The sequence below is a fragment of the Leptodactylus fuscus genome, chromosome 4 (assembly GCF_031893055.1).
Source record: "Leptodactylus fuscus isolate aLepFus1 chromosome 4, aLepFus1.hap2, whole genome shotgun sequence".
Lineage (NCBI taxonomy): Eukaryota > Metazoa > Chordata > Amphibia > Anura > Leptodactylidae > Leptodactylus > Leptodactylus fuscus.
In genome coordinates, this window is record NC_134268.1 from 162,798,525 (window position 1) to 162,821,814 (window position 23,290).

At 45.1% G+C, this 23,290-nt stretch overlaps 1 protein-coding gene across 1 annotated transcript; it reads left to right on the forward strand.

Annotated features, from left to right (window-relative positions):
• Positions 1 to 210: 210 nt before the first annotated feature.
• Positions 211 to 8,040, forward strand: RPL14 (ribosomal protein L14). The gene is made up of 6 exons (XM_075272239.1): positions 211 to 299; positions 4,340 to 4,441; positions 4,557 to 4,651; positions 5,384 to 5,483; positions 7,048 to 7,101; positions 7,921 to 8,040. Exons 1-6 carry the CDS (start codon positions 297 to 299, stop codon positions 7,993 to 7,995), a joined length of 429 nt encoding a protein of 142 aa, XP_075128340.1. The 5' UTR covers positions 211 to 296; the 3' UTR covers positions 7,996 to 8,040.
• The last annotated feature ends 15,250 nt before the right edge of the window (positions 8,041 to 23,290 follow it).

Consider the following 23,290-nt stretch of genomic DNA (forward strand, 5'->3'; position numbering starts at 1 on the left):
TTGCTCAGGTACAGCCTGCACCCCCATCTCCCCCTTTGGCTCTCGCACGGCCTGCACCCCTTCACATGCAGTCCTGTATAACACACTCCTATTTCTCTCCGTCCATCACGCCACTGCTCAGCACTCTCTAGTCACTACAGGCGCTCTGCTCCCGCTACCTCTATAGTGCTCAGAGCCGCGCTACAAGAAACCCCGCCCTCCTCGGAGAGGCTCCGCCCCTTCCCGTGACATCATACCGACCAGGCGCAACTCTAATCTACACGCGGCCTACTTCCTTTCTGCTCGCCGCCGCCATCATGGTGAGTTGGGTGCACTTGTGCTCTGCCGGCTGTCGGCTTCTATACGGGTTATGGCTTGGGTTAGAGTGGTGCTGATTGTTGTCGTCGTCGTTGGGGTTTAGCACAGGGAAGTCTATCGATGACAGTAGGATGGTGTGTGTGCCGGTGACGTATGAGGTGTTGGGCTGAGTGAAGGCCGGGGCCGCATGGAGTACAGCCGGCTAGTACTTCTATAGATCAGTACATGGCCTGTAGCCTGCTAGTACTGCTATAGCTCACTATATGGCCTGTAGCTCACTAGTACTGCTATAGCTCACTATATGGTGTGTGGCCGGCTAGTACTGCTATAGCTCACTATATGGTGTGTGGCCGGCTAGTACTGCTATAGCTCACTATATGGCCTGTAGCCTGCTAGTACTGCTATAGCTCACTATATGGCCTGTAGCTCACTAGTACTGCTATAGCTCACTATATGGTGTGTGGCCGGCTAGTACTGCTATAGCTCACTATATGGTGTGTGGCCGGCTAGTACTGCTATAGCTCACTATATGGTGTGTGGCCGGCTAGTACTGCTATAGCTCACTATATGGTGTGTGGCCGGCTAGTACTGCTATAGCTCACTATATGGCGTGTAGCCGGCTAGCACTGCTATAGCTCACTATATGGCGTGTAGCCGGCTAGTACTTCTATAGATCAGTACATGGCCTGTAGCCTGCTAGTACTGCTATAGCTCACTATATGGCCTGTAGCTCACTAGTACTGCTATAGCTCACTATATGGTGTGTGGCCGGCTAGTACTGCTATAGCTCACTATATGGTGTGTGGCCGGCTAGTACTGCTATAGCTCACTATATGGCGTGTAGCCGGCTAGCACTGCTATAGCTCACTATATGGCGTGTAGCCGGCTAGTACTTCTATAGATCAGTACATGGCCTGTAGCCTGCTAGTACTGCTATAGCTCACTATATGGCGTGTAGTCGGCTAGCACTGCTATAGCTCACTATATGGCGTGTAGCTCACTAGTACTGCTATAGCTCACTATATGGCGTGTAGCCGGCTAGTACTGCTATAGCTCACTATATGACGTGTAGCTCACTAGTACTGCTATAGCTCACTATATGGTGTGTGGCCGGCTAGTACTGCTATAGCTCACTATATGGCGTGTAGCCGGCTAGCACTGCTATAGCTCACTATATGGCGTGTAGCCGGCTAGCACTGCTATAGCTCACTATATGGCGTGTAGCCGGCTAGTACTGCTATAGCTCACTATATGGCATGTAGTCGGCTAGCACTGCTATAGCTCACTATATGGCGTGTAGCTCACTAGTACTGCTATAGCTCACTATATGGCGTGTAGCCGGCTAGTACTGCTATAGCTCACTATATGGCATGTAGTCGGCTAGCACTGCTATAGCTCACTATATGGCGTGTGGCTGGCTAGTACTGCTATAGCTCACTATATGGTGTGTGGCCGGCTAGTACTGCTATAGCTCACTATATGGCGTGTAGCCGGCTAGTACTGCTATAGCTCACTATATGACGTGTAGCTCACTAGTACTGCTATAGCTCACTATATGGTGTGTGGCCGGCTAGTACTGCTATAGCTCACTATATGGCGTGTAGCCGGCTAGTACTGCTATAGCTCACTATATGACGTGTAGCTCACTAGTACTGCTATAGCTCACTATATGGTGTGTGGCCGGCTAGTACTGCTATAGCTCACTATATGGCGTGTAGCTCACTAGTACTGCTATAGCTCACTATATGGCGTGTAGCCGGCTAGTACTGCTATAGCTCACTATATGGCATGTAGTCGGCTAGCACTGCTATAGCTCACTATATGGCGTGTGGCTGGCTAGTACTGCTATAGCTCACTATATGGTGTGTGGCCGGCTAGTACTGCTATAGCTCACTATATGGTGTGTGGCCGGCTAGTACTGCTATAGCTCACTATATGGTGTGTAGCCGGCTAGTACTGCTATAGCTCACTATATGGTGTGTGGCCGGCTAGTACTGCTATAGCTCACTATATGGTGTGTGGCCGGCTAGTACTGCTATAGCTCACTATATGGTGTGTGGCCGGCTAGTACTGCTATAGCTCACTATATGGCGTGTGGCCGGCTAGTACTGCTATAGCTCACTATATGGCGTGTGGCCGGCTAGTACTGCTATAGCTCACTATATGGTGTGTGGCCGGCTAGTACTGCTATAGCTCACTATATGGTGTGTGGCCGGCTAGTACTGCTATAGCTCACTGTGTGGCCGGCTAGTACTGCTATAGCTCACTATATGGTGTGTGGCCGGCTAGTACTGCTATAGCTCACTATATGGTGTGTGGCCGGCTAGTACTGCTATAGCTCACTATATGGCGTGTGGCCGGCTAGTACTGCTATAGCTCACTATATGGTGTGTGGCCGGCTAGTACTGCTATAGCTCACTATATGGTGTGTGGCCGGCTAGTACTGCTATAGCTCACTATATGGTGTGTGGCCGGCTAGTACTGCTATAGCTCACTATATGGCGTGTAGCTCGCTAGTACTACCATAGCTCACTATATGGCATGTAGCCGGCTAGCCCTGCTATAGCTCACTGCCGGCCTTCCTGCCCTCTCCATAGTCTTGCAGGCTGTCCTGGAATCAGTAACTAAGTGTGAATGGCGCTAGATCCCTGCGATTAGGGCCTACACCCTGCTCTGCTGCCACTGACTCCTGCTGAGGCACTATAAGGTACCTCAGTCCTCTGGCCATGTTTCCTGAGTGATGGCAGCCGTGTATTACCCGTAATATGGTTGTGAAAGGGGTTCAATGAGCCCCCCTAAATGTTGGCAGTAAATGACAGCTTGTACATGGCAGATATTAACTCTTTAAACACCAGGTCGCTTTTCATTCTCATGTTTCTAGTTTTTGATCCCACCCTCACCCCCTACAAGTTCCAAAAAACATAACCTTTATTTTTGGAGTCGCATGACTTTTTGCTAATTTAAGTGTTTAATTTTTACAGTATTCTCTGTGGTACCAATGCAATGTCGCCTATATTCAGACTGTTCATGGTGTTTTCATATTTAATACCTTTTAAAAATGTAAAATATTTTTGCATCATTAATTATGGTAAGGTGTCTTTATGCTAGACAAGATGTAGTTTTTATTGATAGCGTTTTGGTGAATGTCTGATGGTTTGATCGCTTTTTATTCACACAACAGTCTAGGTTTTTTTTGTATTAGTGCTCACTGTATGGGAGAACTATGTTTCGGGGGGTTCCAAAGTGTCTTTATTTTTGTGTTCTAGGAAAAGAGGGTTGATTGGAACTTTTTTAAATTAAAGTTTTATGTCTATTTTTAGACCCCCCCCCCCCCCCCTAGAGGTCTCATCACCAATAAATGCATTGCAGTATATTGACTGCCTGTGGTAATGCAACCATAGTAATGATAGGCCTAGGAGATTTCCATAGGGGACGGTGGTAGGTGAGCCCTTTCCAGACAGCTTGTCACAACCTATGATGTTCATGTACAACATTGGTTGTTAGAGTCAACACATTATGATAATTTGTGTTACCCCCACCCCAATGTTTATTGAAGCGGCTGACTGTGTATGAGAATTGGGGAGATTGTTTATCATCATGACTGGTTTTGTTCTAAGGCAGCTTACGTCAGTCTTCCCGTTAAGAAGCCTGTGTTTGGGGGGTGTCGGGAGGAGTAGGTGATTGTTGAACAAGTGTTTTTACTGAACCTTACTTGAATTACACGACCAGCTGGAAGGGGTTTTCTTGGACCAGAGAAAGGGTCTCTTTTTCAGAGAAACTGCAGCTTGGAACCATGTCAATCACAATAATGGGGTCCCTAAGTTTCAGTGTAAATGTTGCTGTTTGCACGTATAAGAACAATATGATGGTATAGGGCCCCTTTAAGTTTCCAGTGTTATGATTAAGACCTCTTATTACATGTTCCAAGTTTTTTTTTTTATCAATAATAAAGCACAAAGTTGTTGCAATTTTCATATAGATATTGCTTGAGCCTTTTCTTTATCCATGACTTTAATATATTAATGGATTTCTCTCTTTGCAGGTGTTCAACCGTTATGTCCAGATTGGCCGCGTTGCCTACGTCTCCTTTGGTCCTCACGCTGGCAAACTAGTGGCAATTGTCGATGTCATTGACCAGAACAGGGTAATTGTCAACTGCATGTCATTCTGACCAATACAAGTGAAGTTCATGTAATGTCAGTATGAATATGGTTCACTTGCTCTTCGGTCTAATATGATTTCTCTTCTCATCATCACAGGCTCTTGTAGATGGCCCTTGCACTGGTGTGAGGAGACAGGCCATGCCCTTCAAGTGCATGCAACTTACTGACTTTGTCATCAAGTTTCCACACAGGTATGTTTATGGCCACCTTCACACTTTTGACCCCAAAAATCTTAAAGCGTTATGATTAGCCTTTCATGGCTAAAAAGGGAATGACCCTGTCTCCACCTCCCTGAGGTAATAGAGTAGTAGTTGCGCTTTCTACAGCCACTCCTTTCAACTCCATGGCATTGGGTATTACTAGCGTCGGAAAACCCTTGTTTTTTTGACTAATAAAACCAGCCTGTAGCTCCCCAGTAGCCAAAAAATAGAGATGGTTTGGTCCAGTAGATGGTAGTGAGCACTAGGGACAAAGTGGTTTAGTCTTGGCCTATTTAGGGCTAACACTGAGTCAAGTTTCTGACCTAAATTAACCACCCACAGTGCTTCTCTGGTTTTTAGACATGAGGGGGTCTGACACCTGGTTCCCCTGCAGATTGTAGTGGTAGTGTTTGAGTTGCTACTTCAGCGCTGCCCCATTGACTTCAATTGGCTGGTTCTGCAGTACAATTTCTTGATTAAAAAAAAACCCCACTAAAGCAGTATTGTATGTTACATTATAGGGGAAAAAAAAACAGAGGCAAAAACCTCCATGAACTGTGAAATGTGCAGTGTAATTCTTAATTTTATTACCGAGTAACAGAAAATAATTTTTAAATGGCAAAAAAAGCACAGTTAATGCCAAATGCTGTAAAACGCATGAACAGGGCACATTTCAGACTCTTTTCTTTTCATCTGACTAAAAACAGCTTTTCATGATCTTAGCGCTCGACAAAAATGTGTCCGTGTTGCTTGGGAGAAGGCAAAGGTTAATGAGAAATGGACTGAAACAAACTGGGCCAAGAGAATCGATGCTAGACAAAGGGTAAGTTTTCTTTGTAAATTTGTGCTGCTACTTTTAGATGTGTACAAGTGTGTGGTCTGGTTGAAACTACTGACGCTAGGTTCACACTAGCGTTCTGTGCTTTCCGTCTTCTGCATGCCAGAAGACGGAAAGCACAGACCAGGTCCGGCGGTGAGCGTTTTATGCTCTCCGCCACAAAACCGGATTTTTTTTATCCGGACACAGAGTACTGCATGTCCGACTCTGTGTCCGGATTATAAAACCCGGTTTCGCGGCGGAGAGCGCAAAACGCCCTGAGATTGCATAAGAAATTTCATGCATGCTTGGCCAAATGTGCATGCTTCATACTAAGGCTAGTACTGGTGAAGAATGTTGTTTTTATGTGAAAATATGCCTCACTGGCACTTGTCTGGCATCCAGTGTCAATGTGCATGGTTCTTGGTTGTACGGAATACTACCAACTAGCTATATACATTTTTTTTTTTTTTTTTTTTTTTTTGGATCAGCAGGCATATTGACAATAGCCAACATTTGGAAGCAAATGTTAGTACAAATGTTCAGTTAATAAAACCTTAGACTAAAATAGCTACAGTGGAAAAGCTGTGTAATCCTGGCTTTTGCTCATAAAACCTCAGTGACCCTGCAATTAAAAAAAAAAAATAGAAAACCCTTTTAAGGCTCAAACCAGTTTTGGTAGGAATGCTATGCTAAAGGTCTTGATAACCTATCCTTATGTCATCCATGTCAGACCAGTGGGCAACCTCCCCATCACTTAACTGTTCACAGCAGTCACTAAAACTAGCACTAATAAGAGGCGGCACAACTAGGCTGGATGAGAGTTGGTCTGCAGTGACTAGACTTGGCCACCACCCAGAATGGTGCTGCTGCTGCTGCTTGGAATTACTGCTCAGCGTGGATGTCTGACCCACTGATCTGACTTCAGTGAACTAGCCTAACAATAAGTTTTAAATGTCTTTATCTCAGAAAGCCCACTTCAGCTAAGGCCTCAACTTGTGGAATCACGGTGTTTTTTTGTTTGTTAGTTTTTTTTTTGCACCAATTCAAGAATGGACTGTGTATAAAAGGTAAAGCATAAGTACTTCCTATAGATCTCCCATTCCATTCTTGGCATTGGCTCAGAAAAAAACACAACTAATTCTGCAACAAAAAAAGCTGCGTTACCACAATGTGGGGCCTAGTGAGCCACAGCCAAAAAGCAATACAGTAAAAACTGCTGGAAACACCTTGCATTTTTTTCTTCCAGCGCTTTACACAAATTCCACATAGTTTTCTTGCCTTAATGGCTTTATAATAGAGTAGACTTTTTGTATCATTGGTGTAGGTTCCCATACTCAATGGATCCTTATTCCCTAAAGCTGTCCCTTTGATACTTTGTAAAAATGAAAGGAAAAAAAGTGCATAGTTTAACGTGATGATATGGACCTTGAAGTTACCTCATGCTTGCTGAATGAGGCATTGTGGGCCGTGCTGCTAATTCCGATTTTCCGCGTTGTCTGCACACTGCTGTCATATAATACTTATTCTGGTGTATATATTTATATCTTTTACTGTTTCTTTTCTGCAGAAAGCAAAGATGACCGACTTTGACCGTTACAAAGTCATGAAGGCAAAGAAAATGGTAAGTTTACTATGTGAGGTGATATTCACATCTGTGCCGGCCTATCTGTTGTTCTGGTCCAGAATAGACAGAGTGGTCCTCTACAATAGTGGATGCATACACAGCTCATAGACCCATTGTTTATAATGGGGGCCGTTGGGTATCCATTGTTTTAACTGAAATTTGTGCACAAAAAAGTTGTGCATATAGAGACTGACGCAGATGTGAACAAAGCCTAAATTTTCTACTTTACTACAGGCTGATCAATCTTTCTAGCTTGTATTTACTACAAAGTACAATGACACCTCTCCAAAAGACTGTACCCTTACCCAGACCACATTTTCTGAGACATTTTCCGTTTTCTGTGCTAACCAGCTTCTTTGAAAAGACTTCTTTAGAAGACCACTTTTTCATGGAATTCTGGGTGGTCATCTCTAAGAGGTTTCATTAGATTTTATAGTTGTGCACTTTTTTGTGTATTGGGGCTTATTTCTATGTTTTTTGTTTGTTTTTTTTTTTATCATTTTTTGTCAATACTATATGAATGTGTTATCCATAGTAGTTCCTCCTATTCTGTGAAAGGGGTTGGACTGTTGGGACCCCTTCAGATCAGCTGTTCCCATGGAGGCTGCAGCTTTTGCCATTATTTGTATTAGGTAGTATTCTACTTAATTCTCTAGTATTCTATCACTATGCTAAACATCATATATTTTGGAGGGTCTGTGGAAGTGTGTACTCCTAGCCAAATACTGGGATACCAAGTCACAATAATCGTATGGATATGCTGGCTTTTGGGGGGATTTTATTACAGCATGCCAATCTTTGTTTTTCTTTTTACAGAGGAACAAGATCATCAGACATGAGATGAAGAAACTTGTAAAGGAGGGGACCAAGAAAGCGAAAGCAAAAGCATAAGTCTTTCTATTAATGGACAGAATAAAACCATGAATTTTAGATCCACCTGTGTTCATGTTTCTCTTCATGTTTATTCTTGAGATAAAATTTGATTTTTTCGCCTTTATACAAATTCTCATCTTTTTATGGAAGCTGCCAAAATGGATGTACAATACAGAGATTCTTTAATCGCTCCTCATAGCATCCAGTACATAGTATAGAACATCAAAGTTTATGAAATTGCAGAGCACTTGGTTATTCAGTGGATTAACTTGGCTATACCCACTGTAGCAGAGGTAACTTGATAGCAGCAGTGGCGCGGACCCAAACAGTCAAAGACAGGAACACGAAAGATGCAGGAAACTGGTTTATTTAGAAAATACAGAAACCTAAATAAACCTTGACTTCAGGCACAAAATTAACAAAATAAAATACAGCCTTAACTTCAGGCAAAAATAAAATCCTGCTCAACTAAACAGAAATTATAACCTCACTATACATGTGACTTACTACCAGCCACATGAACAAAACAAACACACCTGTCTCACTGGACTCGGGGTTACAGGACAGACCCAGGAGCCTCCTCTCACTCCCTGGATCTGTACTGGAGTGCAGGGTCTACAGCCTTTCTGGCTCATTAATGAGCCAAGGACTTGCACCTGGACCTGAGACCTACTCAAGACCCGCCCTGGACCACACAGGAGTTAAAAACCTGGGGGAGATATAGCGTGACTCCCGCACTGCCTGTCACCTTCTTCTTCTTCTCAGTTTTCCTGAAGTCTATGACAGCACACCATTAATTTAACTGCCAGTAAGAGAAGGTTTTTGTAGTTATTGTTGTTAGGTGAGGTTCTTCTAGAATAGATAGATGAGGACATCATTTTCCACATTGGGCTTTTTTTTTTTTTTTTCTCTAGTGTGCGTCTCAAAGCTTGTGAAGGCTCCCCAGCCTGTCACTCAGTACTTTCTATTGCAGCCTACATTAGAACTGCTGTATTTATTTTCAATGCATTAGTGATCAGACCCATGGGGTTCAAGACAAAATATTAAAAATTCAAATAACCCCCTTTCCCTAGAACACATAAAAGGACTTAAATACTGTGAAACACATTAGGTATCCCTGAGTCTAAAAACGCCCGCTGTACAAATCTATAAAGATATTTTTCCTGTATGGTAAATGCTGTAGTGGGGAAAAAAAAGTCTAGTGCCAAACTGCTGTTTTTTTCCCACTGTCTTGCCTCTGCTAAAAATTTCAATAAAAGTGATCAAAGCAATAGCAATTCGCCAAAAGGGTATAACTAAAAAATACACTTGATCCCGCAAAAAAAAAGACGCCTTAAACATCCCTGTACATGGAAGTATATATATATATATATATATATATATATATATATATATATATATATATAAAAAAAAGTTACTGGTGTCAGAATAAGACAACTTTTAGGGAAAAAAAAATTGGCACGGTTAAATGGAAATAATGCCATATGAATTAGACATCCTTGGAATCATACCTAAACATAGAATACAGGTGAATGCTGTAAAAACGAACCCCATAAGAAAATCGTACAAATACACTTTTTCTTCAAATCTACCCCATTCTGATTTTTTTTTTTTTCCAGCTTTATAGTACATTCTACAGAATATTAATGGTAGTATCATGAAGAAGAATTTGTCCCAGAAACATTAATCCCTCATATGGCTGAGAGCGGAAAAATAAAGTTATGGGGTTTGGAGGGGGTGTGGGGGGTCGAAAAATGCCTGTGGTGGGAAGGGGTTAAAAGGGACATACTAAAAATCATGAAGAAAAAGAATGAACAATGTTATAACTTGCTATAATTATTAAGACGAGTATAATGAGTTTCTTGTGCTTTGGAGACATAAAATGAAGAGGTTATACATATAGTTTCTACTGGAATGAACTCACATTCTACATCTATAGACATGTAGTCACTTCCCTGTGCTTCTTAGGTATGGAATGAGCAGGTTATATGTGTCGTTTGCAGTGGAATCAATACATAATTTACATATACAGCCATGTAGTAAATTCCTTCTGATTCCTAAATATGGAATGAACAGGTTATATGTATCATTTATTGGGAAATAGTCACAAATTGCAGATAGTCAAGTAGTAAATTCTGTGTACTTCCCAGGTATGGTGACAGAGTTATCGGATCATTCTATAATAAACTACACATGGTATCTGTTCATTCTATTACTACAACTCACAGAGAACTACTACATGTCTGTGTATGTGGAATATGTGTTCAGTCAACTACTACCTACACATGTAACCTTTCATTCCACATCTATGAAGCACAGGGAATTTACTACATGCTTAGGGTTCGTTCACATCTGCGCCCACGACTCCGTTATGCAGGTTTCCGTTTGATGCGCAAAACAGGGCAGGAGACGGAAACCTGCAGGCATCTTTCAAACCCATTCATTTGAATGGGTATAAAAAGTGTCTGGCTGTGAGCGCCGGTGAGCGTTTTATACTCTCTGCGACGAAACCGTTTTGTTTTTTTTAACCGGACACAGAGTCAGACATTTTTGTCCGGTATCAAAAAATGCTTTAGCTGCAGAGAACATAAAATGCTCATGGCGGGACTCGGGATGAAAGGTTTCTGTCTTCTGCATGCAGAAATGTGGTAAACCTGGTAACGGAGGCCCGAACGCTGGTGTGAACCCAGCGTCACATAAGTGGAATATGTGTTCATTTCATTATGAACTACACATATAACCTTTCATTCCACATCTTTGAAGCACAGAATGTACTACATGCTTACAAATGTGGAATATGTGTTAATTTCATTACGAACTAAACATATTTTTTCATTTCACATCTACAAAACAGAGAATTTTCTACATGGCTGTATATGTGAAAAATTTACTCAATTCATTAGGACTAGGAGCTACACATATAACCTGTTAATTCCACGTTTACAAAGCGCAGGGAATTCACCACATGCCTGTATAGGTGAAATATATCTCTATTTCACTGAGCCATACAGATCACCTGTTCATTCTATACCTAGCAAGCACATGGAATTGTGTAGAGAAAATTGGGTTTACCTGGAATTTTACTTTCATTGAGTCTGAAGGCAGCACAGAAGGGTCTTTATCCCCGCCTTTAACTCCTCCCAGGAACAGTCCACTAATGAAAGTTATTTAGCATAATTAATAGTATAACATAATGGGAGGATATGCTGTGCTGCCGTAGGACTCATAAGGGGAGGAGGGGGGAATCATCATTTGGAAACCATATTAAGCACTGCTGGACCCTCAGATTGGATGTGCAGGTGATAATGCTTGATGAAGGTAGAGAAAAGAGCTCCAGAAAGCAGCATTACATGTATCCAGAATAGATACTTGAGCCCATAAAGTTGCCGGGGAACGTGCCATTAGTGAAGTTGGTAAAGAGAGATCTGTAAGGGCTCGTTCACATCTGCGCTCGGTCTCCGTTCTACAGGTTTCCGTTTCCTGCACAAAACAGAGGCTGAAGACGGAAACCTGCAGGACTCTTTCATACTCATTCATTTGAATGGGTTTGAAAGATGTCTGGCCGTGAGTGGCGGTGAGCGTTTTATGTTATTTAAACTGGGTTTTTTTTTAATTGGACACAGAGTCGGACATGCAGTACTGTGTCCGGTTTTAAAAAAACAGTTTCGTGGTGGAGAGCATAAAACGCTCATGGCCGGACCTGGTCTGACAGCTTTCCGTCTTCTGCATGCAGAAGACGGAAAGCTGAGAACGGACTCCGGGCGCTAGTGTGAACCTAGCGTAAGCCTCAAAAGTAGTAGATTTGGTCCACCTGCCTAATGTGTCTTTAGAGGATTTCTTCCCCTTCCTTGCACTTGAAAGAGTAGATATACATTTTCCTGCTTTCTGATATCTGGTTCTATCCAGATAAGTCAGAATCAGAATAGTTCTTTTGACATCTAGAGTGTGGAAATATATCTTCTTCCGTCATACCCTTAGTTCACATCTGCGTTTGGTAAACTGTTCGGGGAGTCCGCATGGGGACCCCCCGAACGGACTACCAAACGCACTGGCAGGCGGTGTGCAGTGAAGCACATGGACCCCATAGACTATAATGAGGTTTGTGTGCTTTCTGAGTGCTGCTTGCATGAATCATACGGACATGAAAGTGATCGTGATCTACTTTTCTGTCTGCATGTTCCGTGCGGGCAGCACAGGGAGAGCACACGGACCCTATTATAGTCTATGGGGTCAGTGTGCTTTGACTGGCACACCGCTTGCCAGTGCGTTTGGTATGCCGTTCGGGGGTCCCCATGCAGAATCCCCCCGATGGATTACCAACACAGATGTGAATGAGGCCTCAGGATGAAGATAGTAAACTGGTAAGAAGGATTCTTCAGTAATATTTTGAAAAGCAGGACCTTTAGTAGAGATGAGCGAATAGTATTAGAAACTAGAGTTTCGAATACCCTGCACCCATAGGAATGCATGGGACCAGCCGTACAGCAAGGGGTTAAGCGCCGGCCGGTGAAACTCTAGTTTCTAATACTATTCGCTCATCTCTAAGCTTTAGGTATGGAGTTTGGCAGCGTTCTCAAGAGGACTCCATTGGGTAGAAATCTCAAATACAGGCTTCTGGAGTATAAGGCCTGTAGTTCTCCCAGCCTTTTAGCAGATGTAATGGCTACTAAGAAAACCACTCTGCAGGATAGCCGTTTTAGATCTATTTCCTGGAACGGCTGCAATGGATGGGATGTCAGAGCATTGAGAACAACAAGCAAGTCCCAAACAGGCACAGGAGGTTTTACCTCCGATCTCAGGTTCCTAATTGCTTTGAAAAATCTTGATATTAAAGGATGACCAGAGAATTTACCATCAGTCTCGGCATTAATGGCTGTCGTACGTACTTTGAATATAAAAAAGGATTTTGCTGAGCCAGGAAGAGAATTTAGACCAATTTCTTAAGTCTCACAGGCTGCCAAAAGAGTATTAATTGCTGATGTAGATAACACTATTCTTCTGTCTCAGTCCTTCACAATCCAAGCTGAAAGATGGAGTTTGCTCAACTCTGATATTCAGAGATCCTTTTAGATACAGAGCTTTTAAGTCCAGCAGGGCAGATCCTGCTGGTTGGAGAATATTCCTGCATTCTGTCATCAGTAACCTGCTTTGTGTCCCACCCTGCTTGTTCCAATAATAGGCTGTCCAAAATAGGATGTCTGTCTGAATTAGGACTAAATTGTCCTGAATTGATGGTCTGAAATGCAGAAGTGCCAACCTGACGCTTTCATCTCCTGAAAATTTGAGGAATGGAGTCCATCTAATTTGTCCCATAGTCCTTGTGCCCAAGAAGTTTGGAGATGAGCACCCCAACCTCTCATGGAGGCTGGAGAGAAGGGTTCTTATACCATTCATTATGCTAATTAACTGTCTCATTGTTACATAGGTGGGCTGGTCCTGGGAAAAGTTAAGGAATAAAATCTTGTTACATTCCTAGAGTTATTCTAATGGGGCAAGCTGTAATACTATATTGGTATTGCTTTGGGATATATACCACGTACAAAGTCATATTTATTCAGGCATAGGGTTTTTAGACTCTTTCTTCACGTTAAGCCTCATGTCCTTACATTTGTAGCTGTGCCAAAACTGTAGACTGGTTCACACTAGCGTTCCGCCCCAGATTTCACTTAAAATTGTCAGAGAGAAAAGTCCTGCAAGGAAGACTTTTCTCTTTTAAGTAGGGTCTGTGGGTTTCCTTGTGTAACTGCTTTTTAAGCAGATTGGGTTTCCATCTTTCAGGTCCATGTCCACTTTTTATACTTCTGCCATATTAAAGCACTTTTATGGGAGAAACAAGGGATTAAGGCTTTGTTCAGACATAAATAAAATTACCGGACTAGTTGAACAAAACCTTAGTAAGATGTAGTGGAAGCATACTCCATCCTGACTCCAATTATGGGTGTTGGAACATAATGTCTGGATCAAAAGGCCATAAATATACTCAGCTAATGTACAGCCTATGTAGAGATGGAAATACAGTAGGAGTCCAGGATTGATGGATAGATGGATAATCAAAGTAAGTCCTCCAAGCCTAAGAAATCTGAATAGCTCAGGACCATACCAGAAATCCATTGATTCAGAGCCAAGAGTCTGAGCCAGCAATATAAGGTCATTCATGTCACCAAATAAGCAGACCAAGATGAAGTCCAGGGCAAGCCAATGTCTAATATGCAAGCAACAGACAAAGGAGGTACAAGGTTTGGGAGCATGTTGCTGGGCCATGATTGATCGCACTGACGGAACATATATGTCATCCGTGTAACACCCGTGCACCTCATTGCCAGTGAGCGCGATCCACAAAACAGACAGGAATAGGACCTATCCTTAGTTTTGCTCATGACCCCAAAAACCAGGACATGAAAATACTCTGTCGTGCCTATGGGGCCATAGAAATAAATGGGTCATGAAAAACACGGCTAGCACATTGACTGTGTGCCTGGTTGTGTGCATGAAGCCTTACTGTATAATAAGAATGGAGATGCACACACTATCAGCCATGTGTAACATATTTATTAGAGATGAGCGAACAGTGTTCTATTGAACACATGTTCGATCGGATATCAGGCTGTTCGATGTGTTCGATTCGAATCGAACACCACGTGGCAAACTCCAAAAAAATTTGATTTCCCTCCCACCTTCCCTGGCGTTTTTTATGCACCAATAACAGCGCAGGGGAGGTGGGACAGGAACTACGACAACGGGGGCATCGAAAAAAATCGGAAAAAGTCATTGGCTGCTGAAATCAGGTGACCTCCATTTTAGACAAATAGTGGATTTCAAATCCGGGTCATATGAGAATGTGAACTTTGTGACTATGAGACAGGGACAGCTGTACAGGCAGGGATAGCTAGGGATAACCTTTATTTAGGTAGGAATGTTATTAAAAATAACTTTTTGGGGCTCTATCGGGTGTGTAATTGTGATTTTTGTGAGATAAACTTTTTCCCATAGGAATGCATTGGACAGCGCTGATTGGCCAGAGTACGGAATTCGACCAATCAGCGCTGGCTCTGCTGGAGGAGGCGGAGTCTAAGATCGCTCCACACCAGTCTCCATTCTGGTCCGACCTTAGACTCCGTCTCCTCCAGCAGAGCCAGCGCTGATTGGTCGAATTCCGTACTCTGGCCAATCAGCGCTGGCCAATGCATTCTATTGGCATGATGAAGTAGAGCTGAATGTGTGTGCTTAGCTCAACTACACCGGTGGAGTAGTTGAGCTAAGCACACACATTCAGCTCTGCTTCATCAGGCTAATAGAATGCATTGGCCAATCAGCGCTGGCCAATGCATTCTATTAGCGTGAGCTGATTGTGCACAAGGGTTCTAGTGCACCCTCAGATCTGCTACATCTGATGTAGCAGAGCCGAGTGTGCACAAGGGTTCTAGTGCACCCTCGGCTCTGATGTAGCAGAGCCGAGTGTGCACAAGGGTTCTATTGCACCCTCGGATCTGCTACATCTGATGTAGCAAAGCCGAGTGTGCACAAGGGTTCTAGTGCACCCTCGGCTCTGATGTAGCAGAGCCGAGTGTGCACAAGGGTTCTAGTGCACCCTCGGCTCTGATGTAGCAGAGCCGAGTGTGCACAAGGGTTCTAGTGCACCCTCGGATCTGCTACATCTGATGTAGCAGAGCCGAGTGTGCACAAGGGTTCTAGTGCACCCTCGGCTCTGATGTAGCAGAGCCGAGTGTGCACAAGGGTTCTAGCGCACCCTCGGCTCTGCTACATCTGATGTAGCAAAGCCGAGTGTGCACAAGGGTTCTAGTGCACCCTCGGCTCTGATGTAGCAGAGCCGAGTGTGCACAAGGGTTCTAGTGCACCCTCGGCTCTGCTACATCTGATGTAGCAGAGCCGAGTGTGCACAAGGGTTCTACTGCACCCTCGGCTCTGATGTAGCAGAGCCGAGTGTGCACAAGAGTTCTACTGCACCCTCGGCTCTGATGTAGCAGAGCCGAGTGTGCACAAGGGTTCTAGCGCACCCTCGGCTCAGATGTAGCAGAGTCGAGGGTGCACAAGGGTTCTGCTGATTCTGTATACTGATTCTGTATACTGGCCAATCAATGCTGGCCAACGCCAGCGGTGATGCAGAGCTGAGTGTGTGCCGAGCTCGCACAGGCTGAACGGCACACGGTGTAGTTGAGGAGAACTGGCTCAACACTGCTGAGTCTCTGCATACCCATAGGAATGCATTGGCCAGCCTTCGGCCAATCAGCGCTGGCTCTACCGGAGGAGGCGGAGTCTAAGGTCGGACCTGAATGGAGACTGGTGTGGAGCGATCTTAGACACCTCCTCCAGCAGAGCCAGCGCTGATTGGTCGAATTCCGTACTCTGGCTAATCAGCGCTGTCCAATGCATTCCTATGGGAAAAAGTTAGCTTGCGAAAATCGCAAGCTGACAGAGATTTCCATGAAATAAAGTGACTTTTATGCCCCAAGACATGCTTCCCCTAATGTCCCAGTGTCATTCCAGGGTGTTGGTATCATTTCCTGGGGTGTCATAGTGGACTTGGTGACCCTCCTGAGACGGATTTGGGTTTCCCCCTTAACGAGTATATGTTCCCCATAGACTATAATGGGGTTCGAAACCCATTCGAACACTCGAACAGTGAGCGGCTGTTCGAATTGAATTTCAAACCTCGAACATTTTAGTGTTCGCTCATCTCTAATATTTATATTTCAAGCTCTTTACATTTCTCTCCTGACATGACTTTAATGTTAATGTTTTTGATCTGTTTTTTTTATATGTGACTTTCAATGCTGAGTTTTTCTAAATTTCTGTTAATTGTCATAATAGAGAATACATGTAATATATTTTACTGCAGTATAACTGGCACTGGCATGTGACGCATGACTTATCCTGGCATGTGCCGCAAACATCAGCCAATAGAATCACAGCATGCGGCTACAAACCTGGAAAAGAAACGTCAGTTGGTGCCAGTCAGCGATTGCTCTTTTAGAGATTAGACCGGCTCCCTATTGCTCCCACTTGTGAGAAAGCGACAGAAGCGACAGAAAGCGACAGTTTTTTATTACAGACACCTGATCGACACCTGCGGATTACGAAGAGAACCGCTAATAGCGAGTCACCAGAGGTAAGATATCATCACTTTATTGTGAAATCCAGATAAACAAGAATTTTTTATTGCTTTCACATATTCAATACATATTATGTAGTATAAACTATTTCAACAATTTTTTGAACTATTTCTTATCAAAAATAAAAATGTATGCACCTTACACAAACATATAAAATATTTACACCAGGGACGTAACTACCGGGGCAGAAGAGGTAGCGGCTGCCACAGGGCCTGGGACGTAAGGGGGCCCGGCGACAGCCAATACCGCTGCGTTTTTTTTTTTGTTTTTTTAAAAAGGCCGTTATTGGCTGGAGTTACTCCAAACGGTAACAGGCCCTATTTACTTACCGATCCTGGCAGTAGCCGGGATCGGTAAGTGACGCTGTGGGCCCCGCAAACAGTATTATTATACTCGGGGGTCTGAAAATACCCCTGAGTATAATGACCGGAGGCCAAAGAGAGGTAAGGGAACATAAAAAAACTGTGTTACTTACCTCTCCGGTCAGGCTTCGGGCCTACTTGCGTGACGTCCCAGAAATCACATCCGTCCTTTGCGTTGCAACGCAGGCCCCCCGGGTCACATGACGTCTCGGACGTCATTGAAGATGGCCGCGATCAGCAGGAAGTACAGCGGAGCCAGGGATAGGTAAGTAAGAGGGGTTTTTTTTTATCTTTGTTCATGGGTGTCCACAATGGGGTATAATCCTGGATGAAGGGGCCACTATGAGGTATAATGCTGTGTGCAGGGGCCACCATGGGGTATAATACTGTGTGCAGGGGCCAATATGGGGCATAATACTGTGTGCAGGGGCCACTATGGGGCATAATACTGTGTGCAAGGGCCACTATGGGGCATAATACTGTGTGCAGGGGCCACCATGGGGTATAATACTGTGTGCAGGGGTACTATGGGATATAATACTGTGTGCAGAAACCACTATGGGGTAAAATACTGTCTGCAGGGGTCACCATGGGGCATAATACTGTGCGCAGGGGCCACTATGGGACATAATACTGTGTGCAGGGGCCAATATGGGGCATAATACTGTGTGTAGGGGCCACTATGGGGTATAATACTGTGTGCAGGGGTACTATGGGGTATAACACTGTGTGCAGAAACCACTATGGGGTATAATACTGTGTGCAGGGGACACAATGGGGGATAATACTGTGTACAGGGGCCACCATGGGGCATAATACTGTGTGTAGGGTTCACTATGGGTTATAATACTGTGTGCAGGGGTCAGAATACTGTGTGCAGGGGTCACTATGGGGCATAATTCTGTATGCAGGGGTCACTATGGGGTATAATACTGTGTGCAGGGGTCACTATGGGGCATAATACTGTGTGCAGGGGCCACTATGGGGCATAATACTGTGTGCAGGGGTCACTATGGGTTATAATACTGTGTGCAGGGGTCACGATACTGTGTGCAGGGGTCACTATGGGGCATAATACTGTGTACTGGGGCCACTATGGGGCATAATACTGTGTGTTTAGGGGCCACTATGGGGCATAATACTGTGTGTGCAGGCGCCACTATGGGGCATAATACTGTATGCAGAGGCCACTATGGGGCATAATACTGGGTGCAGAAGCCACTATGGGGTATAATATTGTGTGCAAAGGCCAACATGGGGCATAGTACTGTGCGCAGGGGCCATTATGGGACATAATACTGTGTGCAGGGGCCACCATGGGGCATAATACTTTGCGCAGGGGCCACTATGGGACATAATACTGTGTGCAGGGGCCACTATGGGGCATAATACTGTGCGCAGGAGCCACTATGGGACATAATTCTGTGTGTAGGGGTCACTATGGGGTATAATACTGTGTGCAGGGGCCACTATGGGGCATAATACTGTGTGCAGGGGTCACTATGGGGTATAATACTGTGTATAGGGGCCACTATGGGGCATAATACTGTGTGTAGGGTTCACTATGGGTTATAATCCTGTGTGTAGGGTTCACTATGAGTTATAATCCTGTGTGCAGGGGTCAGAATACTGTCTGCAGGGGTCACTATGGGGCATAATACTGTGTACTGGGGCCACTATGGGGCATAATACTGTGTGTTTAGGGGCCACTATGGGGCATAATACTGTGTGTGCAGGCGCCACTATGGGGCATAATACTGTATGCAGAGGCCACTATAGGGCATAATACTGTGTGCAGAAGCCACTATGGGGTATAATATTGTGTGCAAAGGCCACCATGAGGCATAGTACTGTGCGCAGGGGCCATTATGGGACATAATACTGTGTGCAGGGGCCACCATGGGGCATAATACTGTGTGTTTAGGGGCCACTATGAGACATAATACTGTGTGCAGGGGCCACTATGGGGCATAATACTGTGCGCAGGAGCCACTATGGGACATAATTCTGTGTGTAGGGGTCACTATGGGGTATAATACTGTGTGCAGGGGCCACTATGGGGCATAATACTGTGTGCAGGGGTCACTATGGGGTATAATACTGTGTATAGGGGCCACTATGGGGCATAATACTGTGTGTAGGGTTCACTATGGGTTATAATCCTGTGTGTAGGGTTCACTATGGGTTATAATCCTGGGTGCAGGGGTCAGAATACTGTGTGCAGGGGTCACTATGGGGCATAATTCTGTATGCAGGGGTCACTATGGGGTATAATACTGTGTGCAGGGGTCACTATGGGGTATAATACTCTGTGCAGGGGTCACTATGGGGTACAATACTGTGTGCAGGGGCCACTATGGGGCATAATACAGCGTGCAGAGGCCACTATGGGGCATAATACTGTGTACTGAGGCCACTATGGGGCATAATACTGTGTGTTTAGGGGCCACTATGGGGCATAATACTGTATGCAGAGGCCACTATGGGGCATAACACTGTGTGCAGAAGCCACTATGGGGGATAATACTGTGTGTAGGGGCCTTTATGGGACATAATACTGTGTGTAGGGTTCACTATGGGTTATAATACTGTGTGCAGGGGTCAGAATACTGTGTGCAGGGGTCAATATGGGGCATAATTCTGTATGCAGGGGTCACTATGGGGTATAATACTGTGTGCAGTGGTCACTATGGGGTATAATACTGTATGCAGGGTTCACTATGGGGTATAATACTGGGTGCAGGGGCCACTATGGGGCATAATACTGGGTGCAGAGGCCACTATGGGGCATAATACTGTGTACTGGAGCCACTATGGGGCATAATACTGTGTGTTTAGGGGCCACTATGGCGCATAATACTGTATGCAGAGGGCACTGTGGGGCATAATACTGTGTGTGCAGGGACCACTATGGGGCATAATACTGTGTGCAGAGGCCACTATGGGGCATAATACTGTGTACTGGGGCCACTTTGGGGCATAATACTGTGTGTTTAGGGGCCACTATAGGGCATAATACTGTATGCAGAAGCCACCATGGAGCATAATACTGTATGCAGGGGCCACCATGGGACATAATACTATGTGTAGGGGTCACTATGGTGTATAATACTGTGTGCAGGGTTCAATATGGGGCATAATACTGTACGCAGGGGTCACTATGGGGCATAATACTGTATGCAGGGGTCACTATGGGGCATAATACTGTATGCAGGGGCCCCTATGGGGCATAATACTGTGTGTAGGGGCCACTATGGGGCATAATACTGTGTGTAGGGGTCACTATGGGGTATAATACTGTGTGCAGGAGTTACAATACTGTGTGTAGGAGTCACTATGGGGCATAATTCAGTATGCAGGGGTCACTATGGGGTATAATACTGCGTGCAGGGGCCACTATAGGGCATAATTCTGTATGCAGGGGTCACTATGGGGTATAATATTGCGTGCAGGGGCCACTATGGGGCATAATACTGTGTGCAGGGGCCACCATGGGTCATAATACTGTGGGTAAGGGTCCCTATGGGGTATAATACTGTGTGCAGGGTTCACTATGGGGCATAATACTGTATGCAGGGGCCACTATGGGGCATAATACTGTGTGTAGGGGCCACTATGGGGCATAATACTGTGTAGAGGGGTCACTATGGGTTATAATACTGTGCGCAGGGATCACAATACTGTGCGCAGGGGTCACTATGGGGCATAATACTGTATGCAGGGTTCACTATGGGGCATAATACTGTATGCAGGGGCCACTATGGGGCATAATACTGTGTGTAGGGGCCACTATGGGGCATAATACTGTGTGTAGGGGTCACTATGGGTTATAATACTGTGCGCAGGGATCACAATACTGTGCGCAGGGGTCACTATGGGGCATAATACTGTATGCAGGGGTCACTATGGGGCATAATACTGTATGCAGGGGTCACTATGGGGTATAATACTGTGTGCAGGGGCCACTATGGGGCATAACACTGTGTGCAGGGGTCACTATGGGGCATAATACTGTGTACTGGGGCCACTATGGGGCATAATACTGTGTGTTTAGGGGCCACTTTGAGACATAATACTGTATGCAGAGGCCACTATGGGGCATATTACTGTATTCAGGGGCCACTATGGGGCAAAATACTGTCTGTGCAGGGGCCAATATGGGGCATAATACTGTATGCAGAGGCCACTATGGGGCATAATACTGTGTGCAGGGGCCACTATGGGGTATAATACTGTGTGCAAAGGCCACCATGGGGCATAATACTGTGCGCAGGGGCCACTATGGGGTATAATACTGTGTGCAGGGGCCACTATGGGGCATAATACTATGTGCAGGGGCCACTATGGGGTATAATACTGTGTACTGGGGCCACTATGGGGCATAATACTGTGTGTGCAGGGGCCACTATGGGGCATAATACTGTATGCAGAGGCCACAATGGGGCATAATACTGTGTGTGCAGGGGCCACTATGGGGCATAATACTGTGTGTGGAGGGGCCACTATGGGGCATAATACTGTATTCAGGGGGCACTATGGGGCATAATACTGTGTGTGCAGGGGCCATTATGGGGCATAATACTGTGTGTGCAGGGGCCACTGTGGGGCATAATACTGTATGCAGAGGCCACTATGGGGCATAATACTGTGTGTGCAGGGGCCACTATGGGGCATAATACTGTATTCAGGGGCTACTATGGGGCATAATACTGTGTGCGCAGGGGTCACTATGGGGCATAATACTGTATGCAGGGGTCACTATGGGGCATAATACTGTATTCAGGAGCCACTATGGGGCATAATACTGCGTGTAGGGGTCACTATGGGGCATAATACTGTGTGTAGGGGTCACTATGGGCTATAATACTGTGTGCAGGGGTCACTATGGGGCATAATACTGTATGCAGGGGTCACTATGGGGTATAATATTGTGTGCAGGGGTCACTATGGGGTATAATCCTGTGTGCAGGGGTCACTATGGGGCATAATAGTGTGTACTGGGGCCACTATGGGGCATAATACTGTGTGTAGGGGCCACTATGGGGCATAATACTGTGTGTAGGGGTCACTATGGGTTATAATACTGTGTGCAGGGATCACAATACTGTGTGCAGGGGTCACTTTGGGGCATAATTCTGTATGCAGGGGTCACTATGAGGTATAATACTGTGTGTAGGGGCCACTATGGGGCATAATACTATGTGCACGGGCCACTATGGGGCATATTACTGTGTGTTTAGGGGCCACTATGGGGCATAATACTGTATGCAGAGGCCACTATGGGGCATAATACTGTGTTTGCAGGGGCCACTATGGGGCATAATACTGTGTATGCAGGGGCCACTATGGGGCATAATACTGTATTCAGGGGCCACTATGGGGCATAATACTGTGTGCGCAGGGGTCACTATGGGGCATAATACTTTATGCAGGGGTCACTATGGGGCATAATACTGTATTCAGGAGCCACTATGGGGCATAATACTGTGTGTAGGGGTCACTATGGGGCATAATACTGTGTGTAGGGGTCACTATGGGCTATAATACTGTGTGCAGGGGTCACTATGGGGCATAATACTGTATGCAGGGGTCACTATGGGGTATAATACTGTGTGCAGGGGTCACTATGGGGTATAATCCTGTGTGCAGGGGTCACTATGGGGCATAATACTGTGTACTGGGGCCACTATGGGGCATAATACTGTGTGTAGGGGCCACTATGGGGCATAATACTGTGTGTAGGGGTCACTATGGGTTATAATACTGTGTGCAGGGGTCACAATACTGTGTGCAGGGGTCACTATGGGGCATAATTCTGTA